This window comes from Saccostrea cucullata, unplaced genomic scaffold, assembly GCF_032062105.1.
Source record: "Saccostrea cucullata isolate Sc308-1 unplaced genomic scaffold, CSIRO_AGI_Scuc_v1 ctg105, whole genome shotgun sequence".
NCBI classification, from domain to species: domain Eukaryota; kingdom Metazoa; phylum Mollusca; class Bivalvia; order Ostreida; family Ostreidae; genus Saccostrea; species Saccostrea cuccullata.
In genome coordinates, this window is record NW_026919155.1 from 813,631 (window position 1) to 840,000 (window position 26,370).

A 26,370-nucleotide genomic window follows, 5' to 3' on the forward strand; every position below is an offset into this window, starting at 1 on the left:
TTTGTTGACCAGTGTAGACTTCTTTAATATCAAGTTGGATAGATTTTGGACAGATTTTCAGTTTCAATGGAATACATGTATATACATGTACGTCGAATCCACATGTAAATGAAAGAAAAATTATTGCATTGTTGATTGATAATTCTAAAATTCACGTATATAGTGATAAATGTTCCTGTGAAAATGGTATGTTCTCCTTACTTTTACGAGGAAATGTAAAACATTTCATATTAATTTTTTTTTAATTTATTAACTTTGACTGGTAACTTTAGTTGAAAATTTTATAGGTATTTGTTCGTTCGTGGAGGCACAGAAAAAAAAACAAACTAACGTACTTCTAAAGCTAGATATTTAAAGGAGGAATAAAAATAATGAAAATGAGCTGTTTGAAAAAAAAAATTAAAAGAAAAGGGTATTATATATTACATATAATTGAAAATTTTGAAGAAAAAACAAAGAAACAAACCGATAAAAAACCCATCAATCAAAATCTATCCTTTATGGTCTTTCATACTTTTTTTTCCAAGCATAATAGGTCACGTTTGAGTTTTTACCGGGATGTCTATTTTTTTTATCGATTTTTAAAAAGAAATCAAACTAGTGGTCTTATAAAATAAAACAGCCCATGACACATCACCTTTCTATTGACGTAAATTCCTCTGAAGGCTTTTGAATCTCTTCTTAGCTGATAAGAAGATTGAAAATTCGAAACAAGACAATTTCATAAAACGAACCTTATTTATTTTTTAAAATAGAACTTGTTTTTCCTCATCCACTTTACCCAAAACCCGTTAAAAATGAAAATATTTGTTTCGATTTAATTAACACTGAAATGTTTAATGTACATGTATTTATATATATATATTTTAAACATGACCGACTATAAATTAATTGATGAACCAATATTGTGATATAAGTTTAATTAATTGAATATGAAAATTATTTTACAAAACATATCATGTAAATGATAAAGGTGCTTAATTTCTTGTGGTGTACGTTTAAAATTGTTGCAACATTGTTAAAGTGTAAGCCTGTTCAAGCAGGCTATGTGTTTCTTTCTTGTTTAATCATGCTATGTGTTTCTTTCTATAGTTGATGAATCCGTTAAAATCCGTATAGCTTAATGAATAAAAAAAATTAAAGTTGATCTTTATTGGTTTATCTTTAAGTATTTTATAAAACGGATGAAAGTTTACTAATTGCTTGAATTATATTCATTCGTGTCAAAGTCCTACCGGTCTCCATGAATAGAACATTTGAACTTTGGATGGTGAAATACATATGAATCAAAAGACGGTCAACCTTTATGCAAGTCAAAATCGATTCTGATAATAAATCTATCATCAGTCCATTCCAGGCTTGAAAAAAAAATCAAATGTCCTTGAGAATTTACTATAGTATTTCGATTCATCACATCTAGGAATCTATATTTTTCATAGTGGGGTTTCAAACGATAACACAGACAAGTTCAAATAAGCAATAAAAAAAACCCAGAAAGCAACATTTTTGAATAATATACTAGTATATAATTTGGCAATTTCTGAATGCAATACTACATCATGTATATTTGAACACGCATGGACGTGTATTTTATTGACATGCGGAGAAAATTATAATTAACAAACATTTTTTTATAACAGCATGAAAGAAGAAAAAATAAAATTTCTTCTCATCTACTAAAAACCTCACAGTGAATGAAAATTCGTTTAAAATTTAAAACGGTGATATATTTGAGATTTAATTAAAACACTGAATCCGGACAAAGGGCGACAACTCCAACCCCACTATTTCGTCTACACATATGTTATGGTAGCAACAATGGTCATGATACTCCAGAGTCCAAGACTGGTGACGGCAGACGACCCAGCGTATCCCATTCCTAGAGAATTAGCACTTATTGGCGCTCTGTTTATACAACCCATGCCACAGTTTGAGATCACGCTGTTCCCGGAACCTCCCCTTCCTCCTCCTACTCCTACTCCACCTCCTCCTCCTGAACTACTTGGAGTAGGTCCTGGACGAGGAGTAACTGATGGTGCAGCTGTTATATGTGGTGTCGTTGCTGGTGCTCTAGTCGTGGTAGTGCTTGTTGTAGTGGTGCTAGGAGTGGTAGCTCCATCAGTCACAGCTGGAAATATACAACTTATAATTAATGTTTAATGAAACAAAGGATGCACTATTTAACCATATATATACAATGTATGAAATATGAAAATAACGTTCAGGATCAAACTTGAAAGTCCATTGTCCTTTCAAGAGTCCCTTGTATTTCTTTACATGCGTATGACCATAGAGGGAAAGGTGATGGGAAGGACGGCGGATGATTTTATTGACTGGATAGCAGAATTTTACACCTTTGAAATCAACAATGTTGAGTTTGATGAATGAATATCAATCTCTTATAATTCACAGGATGAATTTACATCATTCAGTCGACAGAATGGTAACTGAATACCCACTGAATGGTCACTGAAAAGATCCTTTCCCATGACTTTTCCGTGAGCTTTCAGTTACCATTCAGTCAACTGAATGGCAAATACACTTCAGTGGCCTTTCAGTTATCTTCCAGTTATTTTTATTGAATAATAGCCTTATCTTTTAACTTAGTAAAATTATTTTACTTTTTCCACTTATAATAGCATTAAATTTATCTATTTTCAAATTTTAAAAAAAGTGAAAAAAAAAATGCAAGAAAAGAAATCGCACCGAGCCAGAAGCAAACCCTAGTCTGTCACCTTATCCATTACGCTACATCTTCTTCATATAAATGATGCAAATTTAAATCAATCAATATGTGGAAATCGAAATTGAACACCCAGTTCACCTGTAACGGTTGTATCGAGGAGCTACGTGTTTACTTGATATATCTTGTATACATTAATTTGTATATTCTATGTTAGTTGCGCAGATTTTGGGGACAGACTGATTAATTACACATCTCTTATCGGGATAATGACAATTATCGGCGACGGGCATCTGTTCTTGTGTCAAAGAAATCTTCTTCTCAGAGATCGTTTTAAATTAATGATAGTTTGTATTTGCTTACAAGATCATTGTATCAATAATAGTCCTTACCAAATGATGACTTTAAACGAGACTGTTAAAATTCTTGTTTCATCAACTTGTTTGTCAATAACTTACCTTGTTTGAGAAATCATTCATACGTAGAGCATGTTATTGCCTATCGAATCAACTGAGAGATATAAACCCTGTTTGCAGGTGAAGATTGATGCACAAGTAAGGGAAGTTGACGATTGAGAAATCATGTTTATTTGATATCTTGGTTGTCAGATTACCATTAACGTCTTTTTCATGTAAAATATCCAAATATGAAACAGAAGTGTCTGACTCTGTGATATATATTTTATTTCAAGTTCACCGGGATATATCGCATCGAAATAAGAATGGAAATAATAATTGTAAACTGACGTTGTCGATATATCTAAATGTCGAGTTAAAGGCAAATGTTTTCTTTTCACGTATTAGATTTTGAATAAATTCTGCTTCGTATATAAAAAATAGGTCTGCTGAAATTTTTGGTAATTGGCGCAGTTGGTACCCAGGGAAATTCCAATAGATAGTTGGACGACCCAATCTCCAAAAAACCACTTAAATATTGTCTATCAATGTGAAGTAATAATTTTACTTTAATTTAGATAAATGAAATTGCAGTTTTGAGAGCCAAGGAATCCACTGATGTCTAACATATCCCAAGGAAACATGCTTTTGAAATGGTTTCCGATGTCCATCACAAATTCCTGTGCAGACCATAAATCTAGGATCTTCGATCTATCATCTATACTTCTGTATTCAATAATCCAGAAGTGAAAAAATAATTAGATTATATGATCAGTACGTACTGGTCCCTGCTGACAAAGCAGGTAACAACATCGTCTTTGTTTGTAAGGCTCATTATATAAATTGTATTTTAGAAGAGATTTAATTCTCCAAGTGGTAATCCAACTTATACTCATAGTTCCCTTTCTAAGGAAGAAATTCTTCAAAATCATATGTCAGTTTTGAATATGTTTAATATCCCGAAGAACCAAAATGGATATGAACTACCATATATATTGGATTCCGAAACTTCATAAGAATCCTTACAAACAAAGATACATAGTGGGTTCCAGTAAATGTTCAACCAAGCCTCTTTCTTTACTCCTCACTAAGATATTGACAGTAGTGAAGGGAAAACTTCAAGACTACTGTGCAACAATATATTCAAGGAGTGGTGTGAATCAGATTTGGATACACAAAAATTCCAAAGAACTTTTGGACAATTTGAAATCGCAAGATTTTACCAAAATCAACAGCTTAAAACTTACGACTTTTCAACTTTATACACAACCATTCTCCACGATAGATTTAAGGTCAGGCTTTTTTTTATATCATTGACAGCTGCTTTTTCAATAAAAATGGAACTTACTTATTCCTATGTCGATACGATATATCCTGGTGAGCTGGAGATAAAAGATACCACAGAGTCTGACACATCTGTTTCATACTTGGATATTTTACTTGAAAAAACGTTAATGGTAATCTAACAAGCAAGCTCTATGATAAAAGTCATGACTTTAGCTTTTCTATCGTCAACTTCCCTTGCTTACACAAAAATTCCAAAGAACTTTTGGACAATTTGAAATCGCAAGATTTTACCAAAATCAACAGCTTAAAACTTACGACTTTTCAACTTTATACACAACCATTCTCCACGATAGATTTAAGGTCAGGCTTTTTTTTATATCATTGACAGCTGCTTTTTCAATAAAAATGGAACTTACTTATTCCTATGTCGATACGATATATCCTGGTGAGCTGGAGATAAAAGATACTACAGAGTCTGACACATCTGTTTCATACTTGGATATTTTACTTGAAAAAACGTTAATGGTAATCTAACAAGCAAGCTCTATGATAAAAGTCATGACTTTAGCTTTTCTATCGTCAACTTCCCTTGCTTATGCAGCAATATACCTTCATCATCATCTGCATACGGAGTTTATATCTCTCAGTTGATTCGATACGCGAGAGCATGCTCTACGTATGAACAATTTCTACAACGAGGTAAATTATTGACAAATAATTTGAAGAAACAAGAAAATCAGCAGTCTCGGGTAAAGTCATCATTTCGTAAGCTCTATGGTCGATACAATGACCTTGTCAGCATATACAATTTATCCTTGAGACAAATGCTGATAATGACAAATTTTTCATACTAATTATCATCCCATTATTTACAAACTGAATTGACGATTTTTCCGTCATTTCCCGATCATGACAAGGTGTAGACGGCGGGTGTGACCGGTTGGTAGGGGACGCCCACTCCTCCAGTGCACCTAATCCTATGCACCTCTGATGTTTTGCAGGTCCGTGTTTGCTCTGCACCTATTTTTGTTTTATGGACTTTTGAGATTGAATACTGTTCGTTATCTCCATATAGTAGTATTTCATAAAAAGAAAAGCAAAGTTAAATAAGAAAAAAATTAATCAAATCAAATATTTACTCGTACACTACAAATTTCTTAAGTATTAATAACACTTAAGAGGAAAAAAGATATAAACGAGATAGCATCATGAAACTGATTTAAAAAAAACAACATTTGAGACACGTTTAAAAAAAATAAAAAGCAAAGGGTTTAAAACTAAGGACAAGCAGTCTTTAAAAAGTGTGTTTTAGCAGCTTTTTAAGACATCCATACTACGACTAAATTTTACATATGTTGGAAGTTCATGCTTTGGATTTTCATGTTTCATATACCTGCACTACCTCCACTCATACATACCTGATAGAATTGCACAGAATAGGCACACAAATAAACCCCTGGACATAAATTCCATGATCTGGAATTAGAAGAAAAAGATGATCATAAAATATTCCAAATAAAAAGTTACATTCTTATAGGCAATAGCTTACCGTGTTTCTGGAGTATATAGCCACAAACGAGTTACCTATCGCCGCAATATGCCTTTCTATCATTAAATAAATCTCTGGCAGTAGTAGATAAAATACAATCCTATCAGAAAGACTTACGAAAGCCTTTTTTTGTGGTAGAAAGGGTTAATGAATAGAAAATTATCATGCTTTATCACAGAAAGTAAACAAAGTGAGATTATAATTTTACAAACTTCCTGCCTTATAAAATGTTTTCAACAAGGTATTTATTTAGTAAACGAACAAAATGTATGCAAAAATATACATGTTTGTGCATGCAAATTCCATGCCGTAAATGTTTAAGAAAAAAAATCGTAAAAGACTTCTAAATGTATCTTTTATTAAGGTTTACAACCCTGCCTTGCCTTTTGAAGAGAGGCAGCTGGTACATATATCTAATTGGTGGTTGAAGGAGAGTTAATTTAAATATGATTTTCCTTAGAATTCTGTGAAAATTCATTGCTCTACAGATCGAATATGTGGTTTAACCGAACTATATGAACAAATAAGTCCAATACAAACCATCATCACTGATGACTCTATGACACAGATTTAAAGAAAATATTTTGATTCCTAAGTTGTGTTTTATGTTGTTACCATTAAGAACATATAATCTCTGTCACTGAAAGAAATAAGGTGTAAATCTGTATAACGCTTATGATGTTCGCATGTTCATCACCTACCCCACAGAATTCCAAAGAAAGCCCTTTGGCAAAGCAACAACCCTGAAAGGTTGTTTCTCTTGCTGAAACGTTGATTTCAGTTGGAGAAATTCTAGTTTTCTCTATATTACTCTAGATTTCAATTCTTTTCTGTAAATTACATTTAACCTTTGACTAGCATGCAATTTTGAACTTAATTTAATTACTGTATGTACATTTCTCTGCATTCTCTTCCCTTCTTTGGAATTTTAAGCCGCGGCTTTTCTACAGATTCTTATGTTTTTCTTTATTTCTATGAATTTCTTAACATTTTAATTACCTTAATTTGTCTTCCATGCCCTTTTTCTTCCACTTCTCTTAATTTCATGTCTTTTAATGAAAATTTTTATGTCCTTCTCCTCACTTCTTCTCTTGATTTTATGTCCTGCTGAGGATATGAGATGAACCTTACGAAACTGAACCTCCCGTGCAACTCGAACTGCTAAAGATGTGTCAATGTCGTGATCATACCTAGAAAAATAATGTTGTTATAGAACTATATCAAAGGATCTTAAACCCCGATATCTCAGTGAATTAAAGTCTTCTCTTAATTTCATGCATTTCTGTTGGGGAATTTCATGTCCTATTCTACGATTTATCCCTTCTCTTGATTTCACACCCTTCCGTGAGATTTACATGGCCCTATATCTCCCTTTCTTTTTCTTCTCTTATTTCACATTTTCTATTAGGTTCTCCTAACTTTTTAGAATCCTTTTAATACAATATCTTCACTTGCTGAAGGGTTGCTATGCCCTTTCCTACATAGTATGCTCTTTTATTTCATGTCCTTCTTTATGGGTTCCATTCCATTTCATAGATTTATATTACGTCTTTATATGTATTTATATTGCTCTTTTTTGTATACAATATACTAGTATGAAGATAACGAACAGAATTCATGCTCAAAAGTCCATTTAACAATACAAATTTGGAGCAGACCAATCACGGACCCCCAAAAATCATACAGGGAATCAGGTGAGATGGAGGAGTGAGCATCCCCTGTCGACAGGTGAAAGTTTGTAAAAATGGCTTAATTCACAGTTAGAATGAGAAACATCAGTCAACATTTGACTTCACTGTAAAAAAAATAACTAGTTAAAGTCACGAAGAAAACTAGTAAATTTACTGTCCATACAATCACTACCTTAAAAGTAGTTTTACCAGATATTGGTATATTTACTAGATAAGATTAGTAAATTTAGAATTGATATAAGTAACTTTCACTAGGTATCTAAGTATCTATACGACCCCCGCTCCACAACTCACTATCTTAACCAGTAAACTGAAAGTTTACTAATCACGACCAACGGTTTACGAGGCACACTAGTTAAATTCACTAGGTTTTTCTTTCAGTGTTATTAATACACGTAAAATTGCTGATAATGTCATTGTATCGACCATTCAATTTACGAAACGATGCCTTCAAACGAGACTGCTGATATATTTGTTTCATCAACTTACCTTTCAATAATCTACCTCGTTTTAGACATTGTTAATACGTAGAGCAGTTGATTCGATACGCAAAAGCATGTTAAACGAGGTAAGTTATTGACAATATTAGCAGTATCGTTTAAAGCCATCATTTCGTAAGTTTTAAGTCCAATGCTGACTGAAGTTTTTCCTAATTGTTAGGCCATTATTTACACACTGAGTTTTCGACGGATTTTCCCGTTATTTCCCAATCATGGCAAGGAGCACACGGCACCAGTTGGCAGGAGATACTCACTCCTCCAAGGCACCTGATCCCACCACTGATGTTTTAGATGTCGTTGTTTGTTTCTTTACTTCTATGATTTTTTTGAAGTGATGGAGGATGGAGTTATAGTGTCCCTTCCCGCACTTTTAAGAAATTCATAAAAAACTTTTAATCTAGTGATCGTATATTTTAATCGTATGGGTTAACAATTTCTTCAATGGAATTCGATCGAATCGGTACCTTAAAATAATTTATCATAAGAGAAATCAAAGTTTGTTATACACAAGACAGTAAAGTATAAAATGTAAAAATAATTTACAAACAAAGCATAAATATACGTTTTTCCTTAGGGATAACTTGTTTACAATATCGATCCGTGTGTTTCAATAACTAGTGAATGTGTACATGGTATGAATTTCTAATTTTATTAGTTTTGACCTTTCATGCTTTTTCAATGGAAACTTTAAGTACTACAGTTATCTTGCAATTTATAATATGTCAACAAAATAACTTTAAAAATCAAACCTGAAGTCTTTATGGAAACTATCGCAGTATATGAATATAATGATTTAAACCTTTCAATCTTCAACTTCCCTTACTTATGCAGTAATATACCTTTATCACCTTCACACGGGATTTACATCTCTCAGTTGATTCGATACGCAATATAAGCAATTTCTAAAACGAGGTAAGTGACAAACAAGTTGATGAAACAAGAATATTGATCAGCAGTCTCGTTTGAGGTCATTATTTCGTAAATCCAATGGTTGTATGGTCGATACATGCGTATGGTCGATACATGCAATGGCCTTTTCAGCAAATACAATCAAAATCTATCATGAAGCCAAATGCTGACTTTTTTCATACAGTACTAATTGTAAGGCCATTATTTACACACTGCATGAATATTATCGGATTTTATCGCTATTGAGCGTGAATACTGTTATTTATCTCTCTATATTTCGAAGTCAAGTTTTTATTGACTGAGGATTAAAAAATGTCTTTGTCAGGAGGAAAATAGATCTTTTTCCAAACATTGGGGGTGTCCTCGCTGTCGATATATTTTGTGGAAAAAAAATTAAATGCTTGCATACATGAAAGTAAATATATTGTACAGAGAGAGAGAGAGAGAGAGATTCTTTTGTTCCACTGATCAACTTCTTCCCTCTCCTTCAAATGACAGCTGTTGGTTTAACTTTCGTTTTCAAACATGCATGTACATTATTAACTAATATGCTTACTATGCTTTTAATTTGTAAATTCCAAATACTGTGTTTATAAATAGGGTGTTTATTCTCTGTATGACTCATTTATATATTTTTAGAATACAAAAAAAGGAAAGAAAGAATGCGACAGGGTCATCACGCATTCGCTGTGCATTTGTAACACAATCCCAAATGACGCATTCTTGAAATTCTTGGAATTTACGCTGAGACCAAAACAGCGTACAGGTAAATATAAGGTAAATTCGAGAGAAAAAACTCATTTAAGAAAATCGGATAATGTAGGTTTACCGCAGTGTCAAAATTATTCATGTTATGTAATGAAGCATTATGATAATTTACATGATTGTTGCAGAAGCTAGGCCTCATTGGAAAAGAGAAGCTTCAAAAATTTTACTAAGTATTTTTCGCGAGTTATCGTTCTTTGTATGACTTCTTAGCGGAAATGCGTCACGGAAGCGCTATTCCATTTAAGGTTGTGCACGGGAATTGACAGATGAGCTAATACTTCGCTTTAATAGGTAAATATCCTTATGACCTGTCAACAAGACATAGAAATCTACTGACTTGACGACTTGGAAGTGAGCAAAGGAAATTCAATTTGATAAATTTAGAAAACTAGCATCAATCACAGGTAAAACAGCGCGAAATTTAGGGGTAGGGTAAATTTAGTCAAATTATTAGTGTAATGTTTTATGTTTAACTTCACATATCCGGTATTTGTGACTCAGTTTTGTTGAAATCTGTATTCACCGATGATTCTACCTGAAACAGATAGAATTATTAGGATTAAACCTTACATGGTAATTTCGTTTTTTAACTCGTTGAAGTACGTGTCATATATTGAATCTACTTTTTCATGTTTTTAAGAGATCAAAATCATATAAAATAAATTTTACTATTTTCTTTTATATTAATGATTTGATGAACTCTTGCACAGAGACATATAAATAACATTCTGGGGATAAAGTCCAGACCAGTCATGACATTTAACCTGGAAGATTTTCAAAGTTGAGATATTTCATTTACTGGTTTAGTGTTTTACAGTTAATCCAATTATGTATACAGCAAATCCAGACTAGGATTTGAACCTGGGCCCTATGAATCTTTAGTCAGGTGTTCTCAGGATTTTCCAAAAGAACGGGCTACCAGCTAAATTGACCGCTTCAATTGACAAAAATGCCGCTTTGAAATAAAATTTTTTTGTTATGTCCACAGAGATTTTGTTCATAAACCTCAGCCCCTAGCCTGTTACAACTTATCTTTAACCCTTTACTTTGAAATAAAGGGAAAACACTGTGTTCAACCGACAGAGCTTTCTGGCCACCATGAATCGAACCCGATTAACTGCCACATTCCTCCCTCCGTAAATGTCTTTGGTCCCTCAAAAACCTCAACCGGGCTCATCCCTGGCAGTAATCTTAGCCAGATGTCAGAGGGACTAAAAATTTTGGTCTGGTGTCCACTGGCTAAGATTACCCTGGCAGGCCTCTCACCCATCAGTTCCAGGGCATGGCAATTAGGCACCAAATGTTAGGAGAGAGGAGAAAAATACAGGGGACCAGACCGGTATTAGAACCCTGGCTTTCCTAAATCTCCAGTCAGGTGCTCTACCAATTGAGCTATCTGGCTACCGGCCGACTGACAGCAGCACGTTTTACCAGAGACACTTGAAGTTTAAATTTTTTCAAAGTTGAAGGAGTCATCAGATTTTAATGTAGGCTCATATAATTATCTATGTTTTTCAGGATACTCTGAAACGGCCTTAATAAGAGATGACACAACACGGAATAGAGAGGAGTTTTAAGGGGCTAAATATAAACGACTCGCCTGGCACCCAGAAAAAAATACCACCTGCTGTGGCACCAAAGCCATCTAAAGTCATAAACGCATCACCAAAACCATTCAAAGCAGGTATTTGCCTATTGTGAAAATAATATTGAATAAGATTTTGTTATGTTTTTGGTTTGTTTTGATTTGTTTTGTTTTTGCATAAAATATCACTAGATTGAAGCAATGCATATATAAGAAACCGGAATGCCCATAAAAAAGGCATGAATACTGTTAATGACTTTATTAGTGATCGAGAGTAAGAGTGAGAAGTGAGATAGAATTGGTCTGAATTTAAACTAGGCCTATATGTCAGACTAATAACGTGTATAATTCAGGTTTTGGTTCAGTTAAAGTAAACACCTTCACACATACAATTGTAAGTATTTATAGGCGTTTTACCGTATGAGCATTAATTTCTTCTAATTATTAAAATAATTAATATCTAATTTTGTTCTCTTTGCTTAAAATGATTTATAAGAGAACTAATATTCAAAAGCTGAAAATGCCAAAAAAAAAATTATTGCAACATATTTTGATTTGTACATGTATTTTGTGCATTATATTCACAGTGATCTTGAATTCCTCACCAAAACCCTTTAAAGCAGGTATTGATATAATCCCAAGGTATTATATATGTATTATTTAGAGTACGAGTTTCTTACTGTATCAGAGATACAGGGCGGGGCTTGAGGCGAGAGCGATAGCTCGAGAAAAGCCTGTATAGATACATTAAGAAAAGTATTCTAAATGACTTGTGACATGACCTTTCTAAGGACCTCACTAATTTACATGCGTATTTGGGTGTATACCTCCCAACCAATCAGATGATTTTGCAGAAAGTTGATTTAGTATCCCATTTTAAGCATTCTCAACTGAAATGCCGAGTGAGATGGACGTGCAGGTATCTTTCATTTTAAAATTATTTAAGGGATGCATAAATTAATTTGTTTTCCAAAAATTTTATTTAGATTTGATTGTGCAGGGTTTTTTTTTCTCTATGCAGCTCTTGCTGACATTTTTTTTTTCAGTTTAAGCTACGATTTAATGCAAACATTTTGATATGTATGAATCATGTGGGAATATTTTTGAAACAAAAATGCTTTGGGAGATCGTAGATTCCGAGAGAAATGTCCGACAATGTCCTCCACCGGTCGTCATATACAAAATTGAAATACTCAGTAAGCAGATGAAAGGAAAAAGGGGGGGGGGTATTTTACCTTCACATTTTCATTAAAATGTAGAGTAACCAAACGGAGATACAGCACTCACTATTGCCCCCTTCCCACCTTTGAGTTTTTTTTTTCTTTTTCGTTTTCTTAAATTTTTTTCTTCTAAACTTGTATACATACGGTTTTTAATTCATCAACAAGTAACGAAATGACGCACATAGGTGTTGGTTGATTATAAATCTACCCCCATGGAATACGATTTCCGTTTTTTTTTTTGGGGGGGGGGGGGTCAAAGTAATAATTTGTGAACTGCCCCACTCCCTCCTTTCTAAAATTTTTGAATCCGGCAATAATACCTTTATGTTGTAAAATTTTATTTTTAATTCACCTTTAATTTTGAGTAAATACTAACAGTTCTATTGCGAATTGAACGATTGGTATGTCTGTATACGGATACAGCTTTCCGTCATCGCTAAAAATAAACCGTACTGTATCGTTGATATTTTGCAGATACAGTACAGTTTCTGCTCATTTGCATAAGAAACGCCCACAAAAAGTGTTCTGTATCGCAGTTACAGTATGCTTGACTTCAAAGGAAAACTCGCCGGGTCATGTCACAAATGTAATAACAATATATTAAGTGAAATATACATGATACATGTATGTATAGCCAGATTCAGAAAGAAGTAATAGCAATTAAGTACCCATTTACAATACATCTACATACTGAAAGAGCTGGGAGGTGGATTGTTAAAAAGAAAACTTTCTCTGTCTAATCGGTGGTATGCCAATATAAGCATGTTGAACATTAATTTTCAGTTTAAACATATAATTTAATAACTGTTTTGTGAATAATGAAAATTTCAATCTTTGCAACTTTTATATATGCTCCTGTATTGTATAAACTATCTAAATAGAATGTTATCATAAAGCATTTACTGTGTTAGAAGATTATAATGGTTCAGAGTTTTGATTTTAAATTTCATTTTACTGATGCATGTGTAGTCTAACATAATGTTTATCCCATGAGGGTCTATATTTTAAATTTGAAACATATACCAGTATATGTCTGTATAATTTCACAGCATATAATTTTGATCAATGGATAGAAAGAAAATGTAAGATTATATTTCCTACCTACATGTATGTGTTTTCATTTTACAAATCATAAATTGCTTGTTTTCCATTGTTATTTTTGTATCATATGAAAATATATTTTTTGGTTTAAATTATTTACTTTTGTTTTCAGTTGTTTTATTTAAATGATAACAGGTAAATTAAATTATCTCATATAGTTTTTTTCCCTAATGATAGGGGTGTATTGGATACTCTGACTCTGTCTAGTAATTTAACTGGGTTACTGTATTCACATAGCCAAGTCAATATGAAGCATGTCCCAAATTAGTTAGAATAATCTAACTGTGTCTCGGTACAGGCCCTCACCACAGTTAGAATACGTCCCATATACTTGTAAAAAGATTTTGAAGAATATAAAATGACTTGCACTGGGAATATCTACCAAAATAATCAAAACAAACCTTCTTGAGATTGCTTATGCCTTTTATCCCAAAAAATAATCCATATAAATACGAAAATCCAATTAATTTTCTCAACGTTTTTCTCGCTATTCAAATTACCTGCCATGTTTACATTCGGAACTCTCTGTGTTCCTATTAAATGCACTATGCGAGTTATCGCATGATCTGCTACATTACGAATACACGGAACGAATTCTATCGTTAAACCGGGTCCGTAGGACAATATCATTTTAACGATAGAACATTCTATCTAGTCCCAAATGAACAACAAAAATTATCCTAAGAAATAGTGTGTGGAAAATACATGTACATTTTGCAATTCTGAAATTGTCAACATCTAAGTAGAGACCTCTTAATCTATATTATACCTGTATATGGGAAATATGGGGGTTTAAATAGAAAAAAACATACTTTTGCAATTGATTTAATTTCCTGAAATGCTTATTGGCAAATAATTTTTTTTAAATAAGCTTTTTTATGCAAGTATTTTTCCTAATGATTCAAATTTACTGTTCAGGTACATGATGTATACTTTCAGTAAATCTTACATTTTATGATAATACATGTATATTAACCACGGAAGTGAAAAATATGATAACTCTTATATGATCAATACAGTTACTTTGCAGGAAGTAGCGTTGATCTCTGAGTTGATTAACCAGTTTTCTTTTACTGTAATGTGCATCCTTTTCACCTTCAGCAGTATTATTTGTCATTTTGAGGAAGTTTCTTTCATCACACTTCAACATTCCGTTACATATATACTAACACTAAGTTCTTTATTTGTAGGAGGGGGAACGTATCGCCAGTTCCGATCAGATCAGGGAGATGAGGAATTCCCTCCCCCTCCACCGCAAACGACCTACATAGAGGACATGCCCTACCCTCCCCCACCTGTAGATCAGTCCCGTGGTTATGGCTACAATGACCCCCAGGAGGATTTCCCTCCCCCTCCCTCACCCACCTCCAACTACAACACACAACCTCTGGACAACACAAGATACGGAGTACACAATCAGATTTACTCCTCTTCCTATGGGGAATCTCCTCCAAACAGGTACATTTATTAATAAAAATTAATAAGGTACTTTCTATTTGTTTAAAGAAAATATAAAGAAAATGACTTGAAACTTTTATGGATGTGTGTTGTGTTTGTTTAGTAAACTGGTCAACAAATCTTTGTGGAGCATTTCTCTTTTTATTTGTAGAATAATAAATTATCAAATTTGCAGCAATGTAGGTTTAAGCGTCTAAGAGACTCTAAGAAATATTCCATTCTTGTGTGATTCCACGAGTATACATGTATGAATTTTCTTGATTTACAAATTAATAATTGACATTTTTAGATCTTTTGAGTCATATCACACCAGCACCACCCACTACCAAATGGACAACCAGAAACCAACTTACACAGGAGGGCATTCCACGTCCCCCACAGGGTCCCCCTATAAACCCCCCAGTAACTACGCCAACCTGCAGCCATCTCAGCCCGCCTACTCCTCCTCTGGTCCCTCCCCTCAGTCAGACAACACGATTTACGCCCGCCCCGTTAAAGTGATCCGGGAGCCACCTGACAGTTACAATCCTCCACGGGACCATGGGGCACCACCAGCTGGCTACGTAAGACAGAACATCAGTGAGCACCACATTTTTAATAACCAAGGAGGGCCCGACTATAACTATGATAGAAATCTCAGCACCAGCTCAGGGGGATTTGTTCCAAAATATCAGGTAAAAATATTTTGTAGCTTTGTAAAGATTGCCTAGACTCTTATGAAATACTGTTTCTCATACATTACAGCATTATGTTACTTGTATTGTGATATAGCATAAAAATTATAACAGCAGGAGAAAACAAAGCTTGAATCTTAATTGTAGCATTATGGATCACTTTAAAGGGGATTTTTTTTTGTGTAGAATATGTTCATCAAATCAAAAGACATGTACATACCAGGTAAATTGGTTGAATTCCAAGGTTTTGTATTTTGTAGGATGACTACAGAAATGAACGCCCTGTTCCTGGGCCACAGGTGGTACCCGTGGGTCCAGAATCACCATGCGGTGGGGACAAATCTACACAAGAAGCTGAAGTTGATGCCCTGACCAATCTTTTGATACAAAACATGGATTCTTCTAGTGAAACAGACTTCTTTGGTATGAATAGTATACTAGTAATCAAACATTGTGGTTTTGTATTCTTCAGCTTACACATTTAGACTCCTATGTCTCCAGGGTTATTTAGAAGGAGAAAAATTATTATCAGAGATCTTTGTGGTCATTTATTTACCATTAAAGTGTGCTCAAGTTAATTTAGCCAGTGCTCCAAGTCTCACTTACTTTTAGGTCGCTAAATGGCGACCTAAAATTTTTTTGGTCGCCATTTCAGAATTTCTGGTCGCCATTAACAAATTTTTCACTCGCCATGATGAAAACATGTGAATAACACAATTAAAACAAGAACTAACATCCACATGTTATGTTTTTATCAAATCAAAGATTATTGATTACTGTGACTAGAAATCTTTTGTTAGTTGAAGCGATATATTTTTATTAAATACAACCACCCTTTGTATTGTACACAGAAGAACACACGTAATCTGATCCTAGAATTAAAGTTTAATCAAAAGAAAATAAAACTTTGACAGTTGTTGAGAGAGGACTTTGCCAATATTGTTTATCATGTTTACCTGTTTACTTACTACTAAGTTTTTCAATTTTTGAGAATTGATTTTTTATATTCTGTTTATCAAACTTTAACCCCCCCCCCTTCAAAATTATCTAAGTAAAAAGGTCAATTTAGTTTAACTTGATAGATAATAAAGTAGATAATTTATCATGATTTGCCATGGTGAAGAAAGAATGAAACTTTTTGTTCCCATTCACTATAATCTATGATATTTTATGGATAATTAAAATACCGGTAATTAAGTCTCCAGAGTTCAGCTCTGTCTAATGTTTTTGTTTTGTATTATATATTTGCATGTGCATCATTTGTTTTAATAAAGTATTATTCTTTTTTTTAAAGGTATTTGTGTGAAATGTCAGAAGAAAGTAGTAGGAGAGAACAATGGCTGTACGGCTAACGACCAGGTGTACCACATCTCATGTTTCATCTGTATCAACTGTGGTAGGTTAGAGAGAGGTAGTCCCAGTCAGTGTGTAATGGTCGGCATCGTTATAGAGACTTAGTCCCAGTCAGTGTGTAATGGTCGGCATGAGCACTGATTTAGAGCAAAATGAAAATAATGCTCACTTTTTAAAATTTTTAAAGGGGCATGCTATTTTTATTTTTTAGGGACTCTGTTGAGAGGAAAATCATTTTATTCCATGGACAACAAACCTTACTGTGAACAGTGCTACGTCGTAAGTTAACTGCTCTAGCCAAAAAGTTATTATATATTATGAGTACAATAAATTTTGAGAGAGAAAAATTCTGTGACCGAGTGTAATTTTGTAATCCTCTTCTGTTTCAGAATAGTTTAGAGAAGTGTTCCGTGTGTTCCAAACCAATAACAGATCGGGTAGGTTTTATAAGACTTATTTATATACCTATTAATTACATAATAAAGTTTTCTATGCTGTCCTTGTATCTTTATAATGTCAGACTTGGATGCTAAGCACCTGCACTCATCACAAGTGCTGGCAGGAAGTGTTATGTATGGAGTGTTTCCTTTAAGGAAGCAGTTCTGGATAGGCTCTCCTATATAAGGCTGTTACTCACCACAGATAAAATGTGATCTCAAGTTATACAATATTGACCTCAAATTCCAGTATGTACTAGGGCAATCATCGTCTCTAAGTGTGGTGCACTTAACACCAAATGAATATTGTTTTAAATTTTTTTTTAAATGAAGGGAATGCAAGTAATTTTATATGAATTTGTATTGACTGACTTCATCTGTGTGCTATATGGGCCAAATGAAGTTTTTCATAGAATAACATAGGAAAATTCTTTCGAAATCTTCTCAAGAACAGCAAAGCCATGGTTATTTAAATGGAAGCATCCTCAGGTAGACTAGACTATCATCAAGTTTGGTATAGTCTTTAGTATTAAATCTTTTTGTCAAGGATAGCAAAGCCATTATTAATTATATTGTTATGGAGGCATTCTCTGATAGTTGAGCTTCAAGTTTATTCAAATCATAACCTCAGGGGAGGATGGGTCCACAATGGGCGATCCAAGTCTTTTTTATAGGAATACATGGGAGACCCTATAAAAATCAAAGCCATGTTAAGTCATAGAAATGTGGAAACATTCTCAGATGCTGTAGAAATCAGATGCCCCTTGGCATAGCTCAAATGTAGCTTCAAGTTTTTTCAAAACATGCCCAGTCCCCTGCCCCTTAGGGGGACAGTTGAACTTAGCCGAACGAAGTGCACAGTTGAGTAATTTGACCCGTGGGACATGCATTAGAATTTAAAAATCCTCACCTTACTGAATATATAGAAGACATAATTTGTACATGTACTTTACAAATGTAGTATATTTCTTCAATGGATTTGCTTTAGTTAAGTTTCAAATAACCTAAGCCCCCAATTAGTCAATTGATAATGGGAGTTTGACATCCATATTAAGTAGGCAATGGTTTCTTTGTTTAGCACAATTATGATATATTTATTCTTTTGTTGCAGTTGCTGAGGGCCACAGGCAAGCCCTATCACCCAGCCTGTTTTACGTGTGTAGTGTGTGGTAAGAGTCTGGATGGAATACCCTTCACAGTGGATGCTACGAACCAAATTCACTGCATCGAGGATTTTCACAAGTAAGCCTTGAACCCTAGCTATCTTCCCATCCGCTCCTTCAAAATTATTATAATATTTAACTTATGTGATTTGTCTTCAAAGAATTATATAGGATTGATTATTTTTAAGAATAAAGATCTCTGTAGATGATGTATGGCTATTAAAATTGTATGAATTGGAGAAAACTTTTCTAAAACCTTGTGTTCAATCCCTTTGATCAATTGTCAATAGAATATGTTCGTAACAAAATAAAATTAAACCTATTAAAATTATATTTATTTTATTTGCATATTTAAATGAACTATCAAGCAATAATAAGAGTGAAGCTTTAAATGCTGTATTTGTTTACCTATTATCATGGTTAAACAAAATGATTCCCCTCAAATTAGCACATAAATTTGAAAAATATCAGTTCAACTTTTTCTGACAATTTTTAGCTCACCTCAACGAAGTTGGGGGAGCTTATGTAATACCCTTGGCGTCGGCGTCGGTGTCGGTGTCGGCGTCGGCGTCCCGGGTTAAGGTTAAGTTTTTTGGAGCAGTTTTCTTTTTAAGTACTTCTATGTCCTATATTGATTAGACATGCATGGAAGATGGTTCTAGTGTGTTTCATTGTACCAGTCAAAGTTTCAGATGCTGCAATTTTAGCAAAGGAATGACCAGGTTAATGTTTTTGGAGCAGGTTAACATTTTTGGTGCAGTTTTTGGTGTAGGTTTCATTTCCAAGTAGCTATAAGCCCTATGTTAACCAAACTTGCATGGATGATACATCTAAGGATGCATACTACCGAGCTTGCTTCGGATGCTGAATCTGACCTACTTTTTCCGGTTGAGTGAACAGGTTAAAGTTTTTTGGTGCAGGTTTCATTTCCAAGTATATGTAAGTCCTATGTTGACCAAACTTGCATGGATGATACATCTAAGGATGGATACAACCAGGCTTGCTTCGGATGCTGAATCTGACCTACATTTTCCGGTTGAGTGAACAGGTTAAAGTTTTTGGTGCAGGTTTCATTTCCAAGTATCTGTAAGTCCTATGTTGACCAAACTTGCATGGATGATACATCTAAGGCTGGATACTACCAGGCTTGCTTCGGATGCTGAATCTGACCTACATTTTCCAGTTGAGTGAACAGGTTAAAGTTTTTGGTGCAGGTTTCATTTCCAAGTAACTATAAGCCCTATGTTGACCAAACTTGCATGGATGATACATCTAAGGATGGATACTACCGGGCTTGCTTCGGATGCTGAATCTGACCTACATTTTCCAGTTGAGTGAACAGGTTAAAGTGTTTGGAGCAGGTTTCATTTGCAAGTAACTTTAAGCCCTATGTTGACCAAACTTGCATGGATGATAAATCTAAGGATGCACACTACCGGGCTTCGGATGCTGAATCTGACCTACATTTTCCGGTTGAGTGAACAAGTAAAAGTTTTTGGTGCAGGTTTCATTTCCAAGTAACTATGAGTTCTTTAATGACCAATCTTGCATGGATGATACATCTTAGGATGCATACTACCAGGCTTGCTTCGGATGCTGAATCTGACCTACATTTTGTGGATGAGTGAAAATGTTAGTTTTTGATGTATGTTTCATTTCCAATTAACTATGAGCCTTATAATGTGCAAACTTGCATGGACGATACATCTTAGGATGCACACTAATGGACTTGCTTCGGATGCTGAATTCGACATATTTATTTTTCAGATAATAGACCAGGTTAAAGTTATGGTTGCAGGTCTATTACCAAAAAACTTTAAGGCTTTTATAACATTGTATAAACCAAACTTGCACAAATGTTGCACCAAGAGATGAAAACTCAAATTTGCTTTAGATGCTGAATTACATTTTCATGAAGAACTACTTTAAATTTTTTATGTTGGTCTACTTCAAAGTATCAGATCAAAATTGCTTAGATATTTTCATTTTTGGAATGTACATTTTTTGTTGGTTAATTGTGTGACTTTGCCTTATTTAAAGACAACATTCGTTGAGGTGAGCTCTGTAATCTCTGATTACCTATGTTTAACATTGTAGAAAATTTGCACCCCGATGTTGTGTTTGCCAAAATCCCATCATGCCAGAGTCAGGGCAGGAGGAGACAGTTCGAGTCGTTGCCATGGATAAAAGTTTTCACGTTCAGTGCTACCGATGTGAAGTAAGTCATATAAAATTGTAGTCACAATTACAGCTATCTGGATCTTCATCCATTCAAAAATTGCAGCTCATTTACATGTACATGAACTTTTTAAGGATTGACATGTTTTTATCAGGATATTTAACATTCTTTTAATATTTGTTTTACTTGTAATATATGATAAAAATACTGTATACAGGGTTATTTTCGCCCTTTTACATTTGCTAACAATTTTGGCCTATTTTAAATTTGCCCAGTCACAGTTCTGTCTAAGAATTTGTACTGAGTTCTTTGAATTTGCCCCGTTTAAAATTTGCCCACTTGTGATAAGGGTGAAAGAGGCAAAAGTAAAACGGAGGCGAAATTTTCCCTGTATACTGTAAATCTTTTATTTTCAAATTAATTAAGTATCAATAAAATTTGATAATGATTTCAGGATTGCGGACTATTACTGTCCTCCGAGGCTGAAGGTCGAGGGTGCTATCCGCTGGACGAACATATTTTATGTAAGAACTGCAATGCCAAGCAAATCCAAGCAATGTCTTCCAAAATGGCCACAGAGTTATGAGCTGCAATCAGTTACAGGGCATACAGCTGGATCTTTTATGTTGTGTTGAAATATTTGTTATACACTATATGTTCTTTTTTTTTTGGGGGGGGGATAAAAATAAGATGAATATTCAATAACTGTTCTATGCAATAAAACACTTGGAGGGAGGGAGTCATTCTTTTTATAGGTACAATTTCATTCTGACTGTATTATGTTGGAATACTTTCACTGGTGTGTTTAAGTATGATTGAAATATTGAACTGCTGTCTTTTATTTATAGGATGTTTTGTTATTTGTTGCTTATATAAATAAGTTATTGGTATATTTATTTTCACTTTGTACTTATTCTCTTATTTAAAGTAGCAAATTTGTGTTTACATTGGTAAACATTGGTAAACAGAGATGTTTTTATCTGAAAAAAAAAAACTGACCCCCAAATGATATTGAATTTTCTGATTATTAGTTGTTGGATATTTATATGAACCCTGTGTAACACTTGTATAAATTTACATTTACTGTTTTTATTATCAGTTTATATTTCTTTTGCTGTATGGTGATATACAAATATATCAAAGGGCTTTTTGTGTAGTTTATTGTCATTCAGTTAGATTTTTTATCCATTTTTTTAATCTTATTTATAAAGGCATTAGAGTATGGTAATAATTTTTGTCTCTACATTTGCAGAACTTTAAAATCATTTTTTTCTCTCTACATATCAGCATTATTAGCATTATTTTATCAGATAATTATAATTTATTGCATGAACAAAGCTCTAAAGCTGGTACAATCTAGTCCCCTTATTACATCAAATAAATGTTATAGGTAAAAATTTGTACAGAATCTTAATAAAACTCTAATGAACAAGTTGTCCATGCAACACTTCATAAACGTGTACATTTATATACATATTAAGTATGTACTTATTGAAGAGATATTATCAAATCAACTTTGATTTAAACAATTAGATGTACATATACCTATTTTAATTTGATATTTAGAAAGTGATTGATAAAAGGATTTTCATTTTGCTTTTTAAAGAAACTTTGATATTTTTAGATGTGATATTTGCATGTAGATATAAAATTCGCAGATTCAAGATATTCTACGCAGTGCTTTGTGATACACTCATATCAACGCATATATTTTTATATTACTTCATTGCATGAAAAAAGAAAAAACAAGTGTCAGTTATTTCCCTTTACATGAGTTGATGATTAGTTGTAGATAAGACTGATGGTACACTCTATTAACCTTCTGTTGGAGGATGAGAGGAGCTTGTAAAGTGTGTCAGTCGTCCATCTGTTTGTCTGTAAAAATTTTTCCATAGTGTTTGATTTATGTTTTTTGGCCATGCACATTGTAATTTCTTGTATCTATTTGAATTTCAATTAATACTGTTCCAATGGTTATGAAAAATGAGGTAAAATGCAAATGTAAGGCACAATTTCAACTTCCTGCTACAGATAAAAGGTGTTGACATGGTTACTAAAAATGAAATAATTTTGATTATTTAAAGGTGTTATGATCAAAGACACCTTGTAACAGTGAAATTCAAACCAGTAGAGTTGTATGGTCTGCTCAGAGACTTTTTTTCTGTGTGTTTTTGTTTTGTAAATGTCAGATTTTACTTACTTTTATTATTATACGCCCGTCTTAAGACGGGACGTATTATGTTATAGGCTTCATGTCCGTCCGTCCGTCCGTCTGTCCGTCTGTCCATTCGTGTCCGGCTCATAACTTCAATACTATTAGGCCTAGGATTATCAAACTTTGTCAACTGATACTTCTTGGGTAGACGGTGTGTCGCGCACCAAAAGTAGGTCGCTCTGACCTTTAATAAAGATGCTATGGCCAAATATGGAAAAATCCTGTCCGGCTCATATCTAGAAAACTATTAGACCTAGAGCTATCAAACTTGGCAAAAGTATACATCTTAGGTAGAAGGTGTGTCGCGACCTATTTCAAGGTCACTGTGACCTTTAATTTTAGTGAAAATTTTTAAAAAACTAAGTTTTTTAAATTTTAAATTTCATAATCCTAAAAATGTAAAAAATAGAGTTGTATCCTTATTAAAAAGTATTAAATCAAGTAAAAACTTATTTTTTCATCATATACTTTACAGCAATCTTAAACAAATTTCAATGTTAATGAGAGGAATTCAGTTTGTCCCATGGGCATAATTATCAAGCACTGGTCAGGAAGAATTTTGATAGCAGAAAGTTGCATGTCAAATTAGGGAGAAATTAATGAGTTTAGTGTGAGGAGGTAACTAGTAGAGCATTGGTGTTATCCCTTGGGTATTGGGCAAATGGACAGCCAGCCTAGCTGTTAGATTAAAAATAGCTCTTGTTGGCTAGCTAAGTTTTAAAATGAATTTGATGAATAGTAATTAAAACTTATTTGATATTGCATAATAAACTAATAATCTGATATTATATAATATTAATTAATTAAAAACTAATTTTATGGGGTGGGGTTGAATCAGCATGCCTACTTGACCATATGAATTAAATATAAAACCTGTCTGGCATTAAATCTAAAAAGAAATCATGGAGTATTTTATATGTTTTAAAAGTGTTTTAGGATAAAAAGTGCAGATCCATTAATATTTAGGGAGTAATGAGTAGACAAGCATCCAGTCAAAGATTAATTAATGAGTTCAATGTACGAAGGCTATCTGATCAAGCGCTGCCTTATCTGTATCCTTTGGGGATTAGACAGAAGAACTGCTGGTCAGTCTATAGAATATGTCATTTGATGGCCAGCCTTTCTTTTCAAAATTAATTTGGCATAGATTAAGTTGTTAAGACTAATTTGATATTGTTTATTATGATGGCCGGCATTTGACAAAGTCTAACACAAACAGTTGTATAGAAATCTGTCAGTTATATAATATTTGTTATAATTATGCCTACAGCACAGGGGATGGATAAAGAAATATTTTTTTTAAAAATGGAAAAATCATGGAAATCATACAATCAAGGTTGAAGTGATTTTCTTGCAGTCTAAACTGTTAAAGATAATTATGTAATATTTTGACGGGCGTATCATGCTGTGGCGTGGCACTTTATTTACACATGGTGGCATCCAAGTTATAGCTATGAATTCCATTCTATCCATTTTACCTCATGTTTGTATGAAAGTTGTTCAATTTCAATATTTCTTGGTGACTGTTTGGTAATTTCACTGTTATACTTTCAGAATTATTTAAGGTATTTGATACACTACCATTTGAATTGAATGCAAGTTAATGATTTATGGTCTATGGCTTACTGCTTCTAAATCAAATTTAATTTCATACCTATTTGTTGCAGTAAGATTATACATGTACATGTATATGAAACAGGAAGGAAAATTAAAAAAAAAACCCATCTAATATCAATTTTTGAAAACTTTATAGCATAAGAATTCAACATTCTCTTTGGAGACAGAGGACAGTGCTCTAGCTACAATATTGTAGCCCTCTCCCTTTTTTTTTTTTTTTAAGAAAACATCAGATTAAAGAAAAAAAATCAGAGAGGGCTACATTATTGCAGCTAACAGTGCTCCATTTGTGTTATGATATTGGGCAGGGATTTCAAAATTTAAAAAAAATTGTAGTGAGAATCTGTTATCTTTAGTGGCTTGATTTATTTAGTTTGCTTGATTTTTACTTAGGAATTTTTAAATTACTTGAGAAAAATTATTTTTGATGGAAACTTAAATGCAAATTCTGTACTCAGATGTTTTAAAAATTTATTATTTTATCTAGTTTAACGGAGATATGATTTATACTGTGAAAAATACCTTTATAAACAATATAACTCTATATTTTCTGTAATTATGTTTGTAAATGTACTAATTAAGTTCGTTATTTATGTTGCTTTTTTATTATAAATGAATACAAAGCTTGCTTAATCATTTATTGAATGTAGTACAGAAAATGTTAATACATGCTGAAAAATAGCTATGTGTCATTGATATTTTTGAAGGTTTGTTTGCATGATTATGCAGATCATTGGAATATTTTTACATTCTGTATACCATGGCATGAAAATCAGAGGGGTTACTGAATTTGTCTAACTTTCTACATTAGGTATGATTTACAGCCCTGTGCATTCCACTTGAAAAGTAATGCACCTGATATTCTGAGATGTATAGGCATTCAGAAATTTTCCTAGCCATTTTGTTTGTTTTCAGCTCCATTATTAAAGTATTAAAATACACCCAGCACTACAAAATCCCTGTGCAGAAACCAGCTTAAAAGTTGTTGCTTCAGAAAGATTTTTTTTATGATAGGTTGATTGTAGTGTGTAGTCATTCTACGAATTAATAACCAAGTAAAAGTAGACAAGTCTGCCCTGGTTCAATTCATCATTTTCTCACAATTGAATACTATAGATTCCTAAATATACACATGGAAATATTTATCAGGTAATTTCACGAGAAACACCACACAAAATAAAATTTCTGGCCTTTATTTTACTCTACTAGTATGTTAAATCTCTTCATCAGCCATCCATTCATGAATTATTATTCTCGCGATCTGACATTGAAAATTATTCGCAATAATAAGAACTTGCTAAAAATAAGGAATTTACAGTAATTATAATCTGCATCAAAATAAAGTTACACCGTTCAAGCAAATTATCATGTTTAAATGTACTGGGTAAATATATATATATATATATATATATCATTCTATAAACTTATAAATCAAGACTTGTATATTAGTGTATTTCATGGCAATGTGTTGTTATGTTAAGACATGTAGATCTAGAGGATATAAAAGTAGGTTAAGTAATGGTGTCTGTTGACTAACCTGATGAGGGGGTACATGTTATTGGTGTTTTATGATATCGGAAAAT

The 26,370-nt window shown here is 33.3% G+C and overlaps 3 protein-coding genes across 5 annotated transcripts in view; 1 reads left to right on the forward strand and 2 right to left on the reverse strand.

Annotated features, from left to right (window-relative positions):
* The window catches only part of LOC134280849 (ATP-dependent RNA helicase A-like), a 309,572-nt gene that overhangs the window by 247,013 nt on the left and 36,189 nt on the right, over positions 1–26,370 (reverse strand). The window lies entirely within an intron of this gene.
* Positions 1,625–6,115, reverse strand: LOC134280428 (dachshund homolog 1-like). The gene is made up of 3 exons (XM_062762847.1): positions 5,915–6,115; positions 5,784–5,841; positions 1,625–2,128 (listed from the first exon to the last, which is right to left on the reverse strand). The coding sequence occupies exons 1-3, from the start codon at positions 5,975–5,977 to the stop codon at positions 1,794–1,796; spliced, it is 456 nt and encodes a 151-aa protein (XP_062618831.1). The 5' UTR covers positions 5,978–6,115; the 3' UTR covers positions 1,625–1,793.
* The window catches only part of LOC134280890 (lipoma-preferred partner homolog), an 86,797-nt gene continuing 70,344 nt past the window's right edge, over positions 9,918–26,370 (forward strand). Inside the window, exons 1-11 of one of the 3 annotated variants that reach the window (XM_062763351.1) lie at positions 9,918–10,073; positions 11,301–11,466; positions 14,882–15,149; positions 15,439–15,823; positions 16,084–16,246; positions 17,118–17,219; positions 17,388–17,455; positions 17,566–17,613; positions 18,725–18,855; positions 20,874–20,994; positions 21,410–23,500. In XM_062763351.1, coding sequence (XP_062619335.1) covers positions 11,328–11,466; positions 14,882–15,149; positions 15,439–15,823; positions 16,084–16,246; positions 17,118–17,219; positions 17,388–17,455; positions 17,566–17,613; positions 18,725–18,855; positions 20,874–20,994; positions 21,410–21,541 — 1,557 coding nt within the window. In that variant the 5' untranslated portion in view covers positions 9,918–10,073; positions 11,301–11,327 and the 3' untranslated portion in view covers positions 21,542–23,500. Of the gene's footprint in view, positions 10,187–11,300; positions 11,467–14,881; positions 15,150–15,438; positions 15,824–16,083; positions 16,247–17,117; positions 17,220–17,387; positions 17,456–17,565; positions 17,614–18,724; positions 18,856–20,873; positions 20,995–21,409; positions 23,501–26,370 lie in introns of those variants that run through there. The other 2 variants (XR_009994983.1, XM_062763344.1) reach the window with 2 other exon arrangements.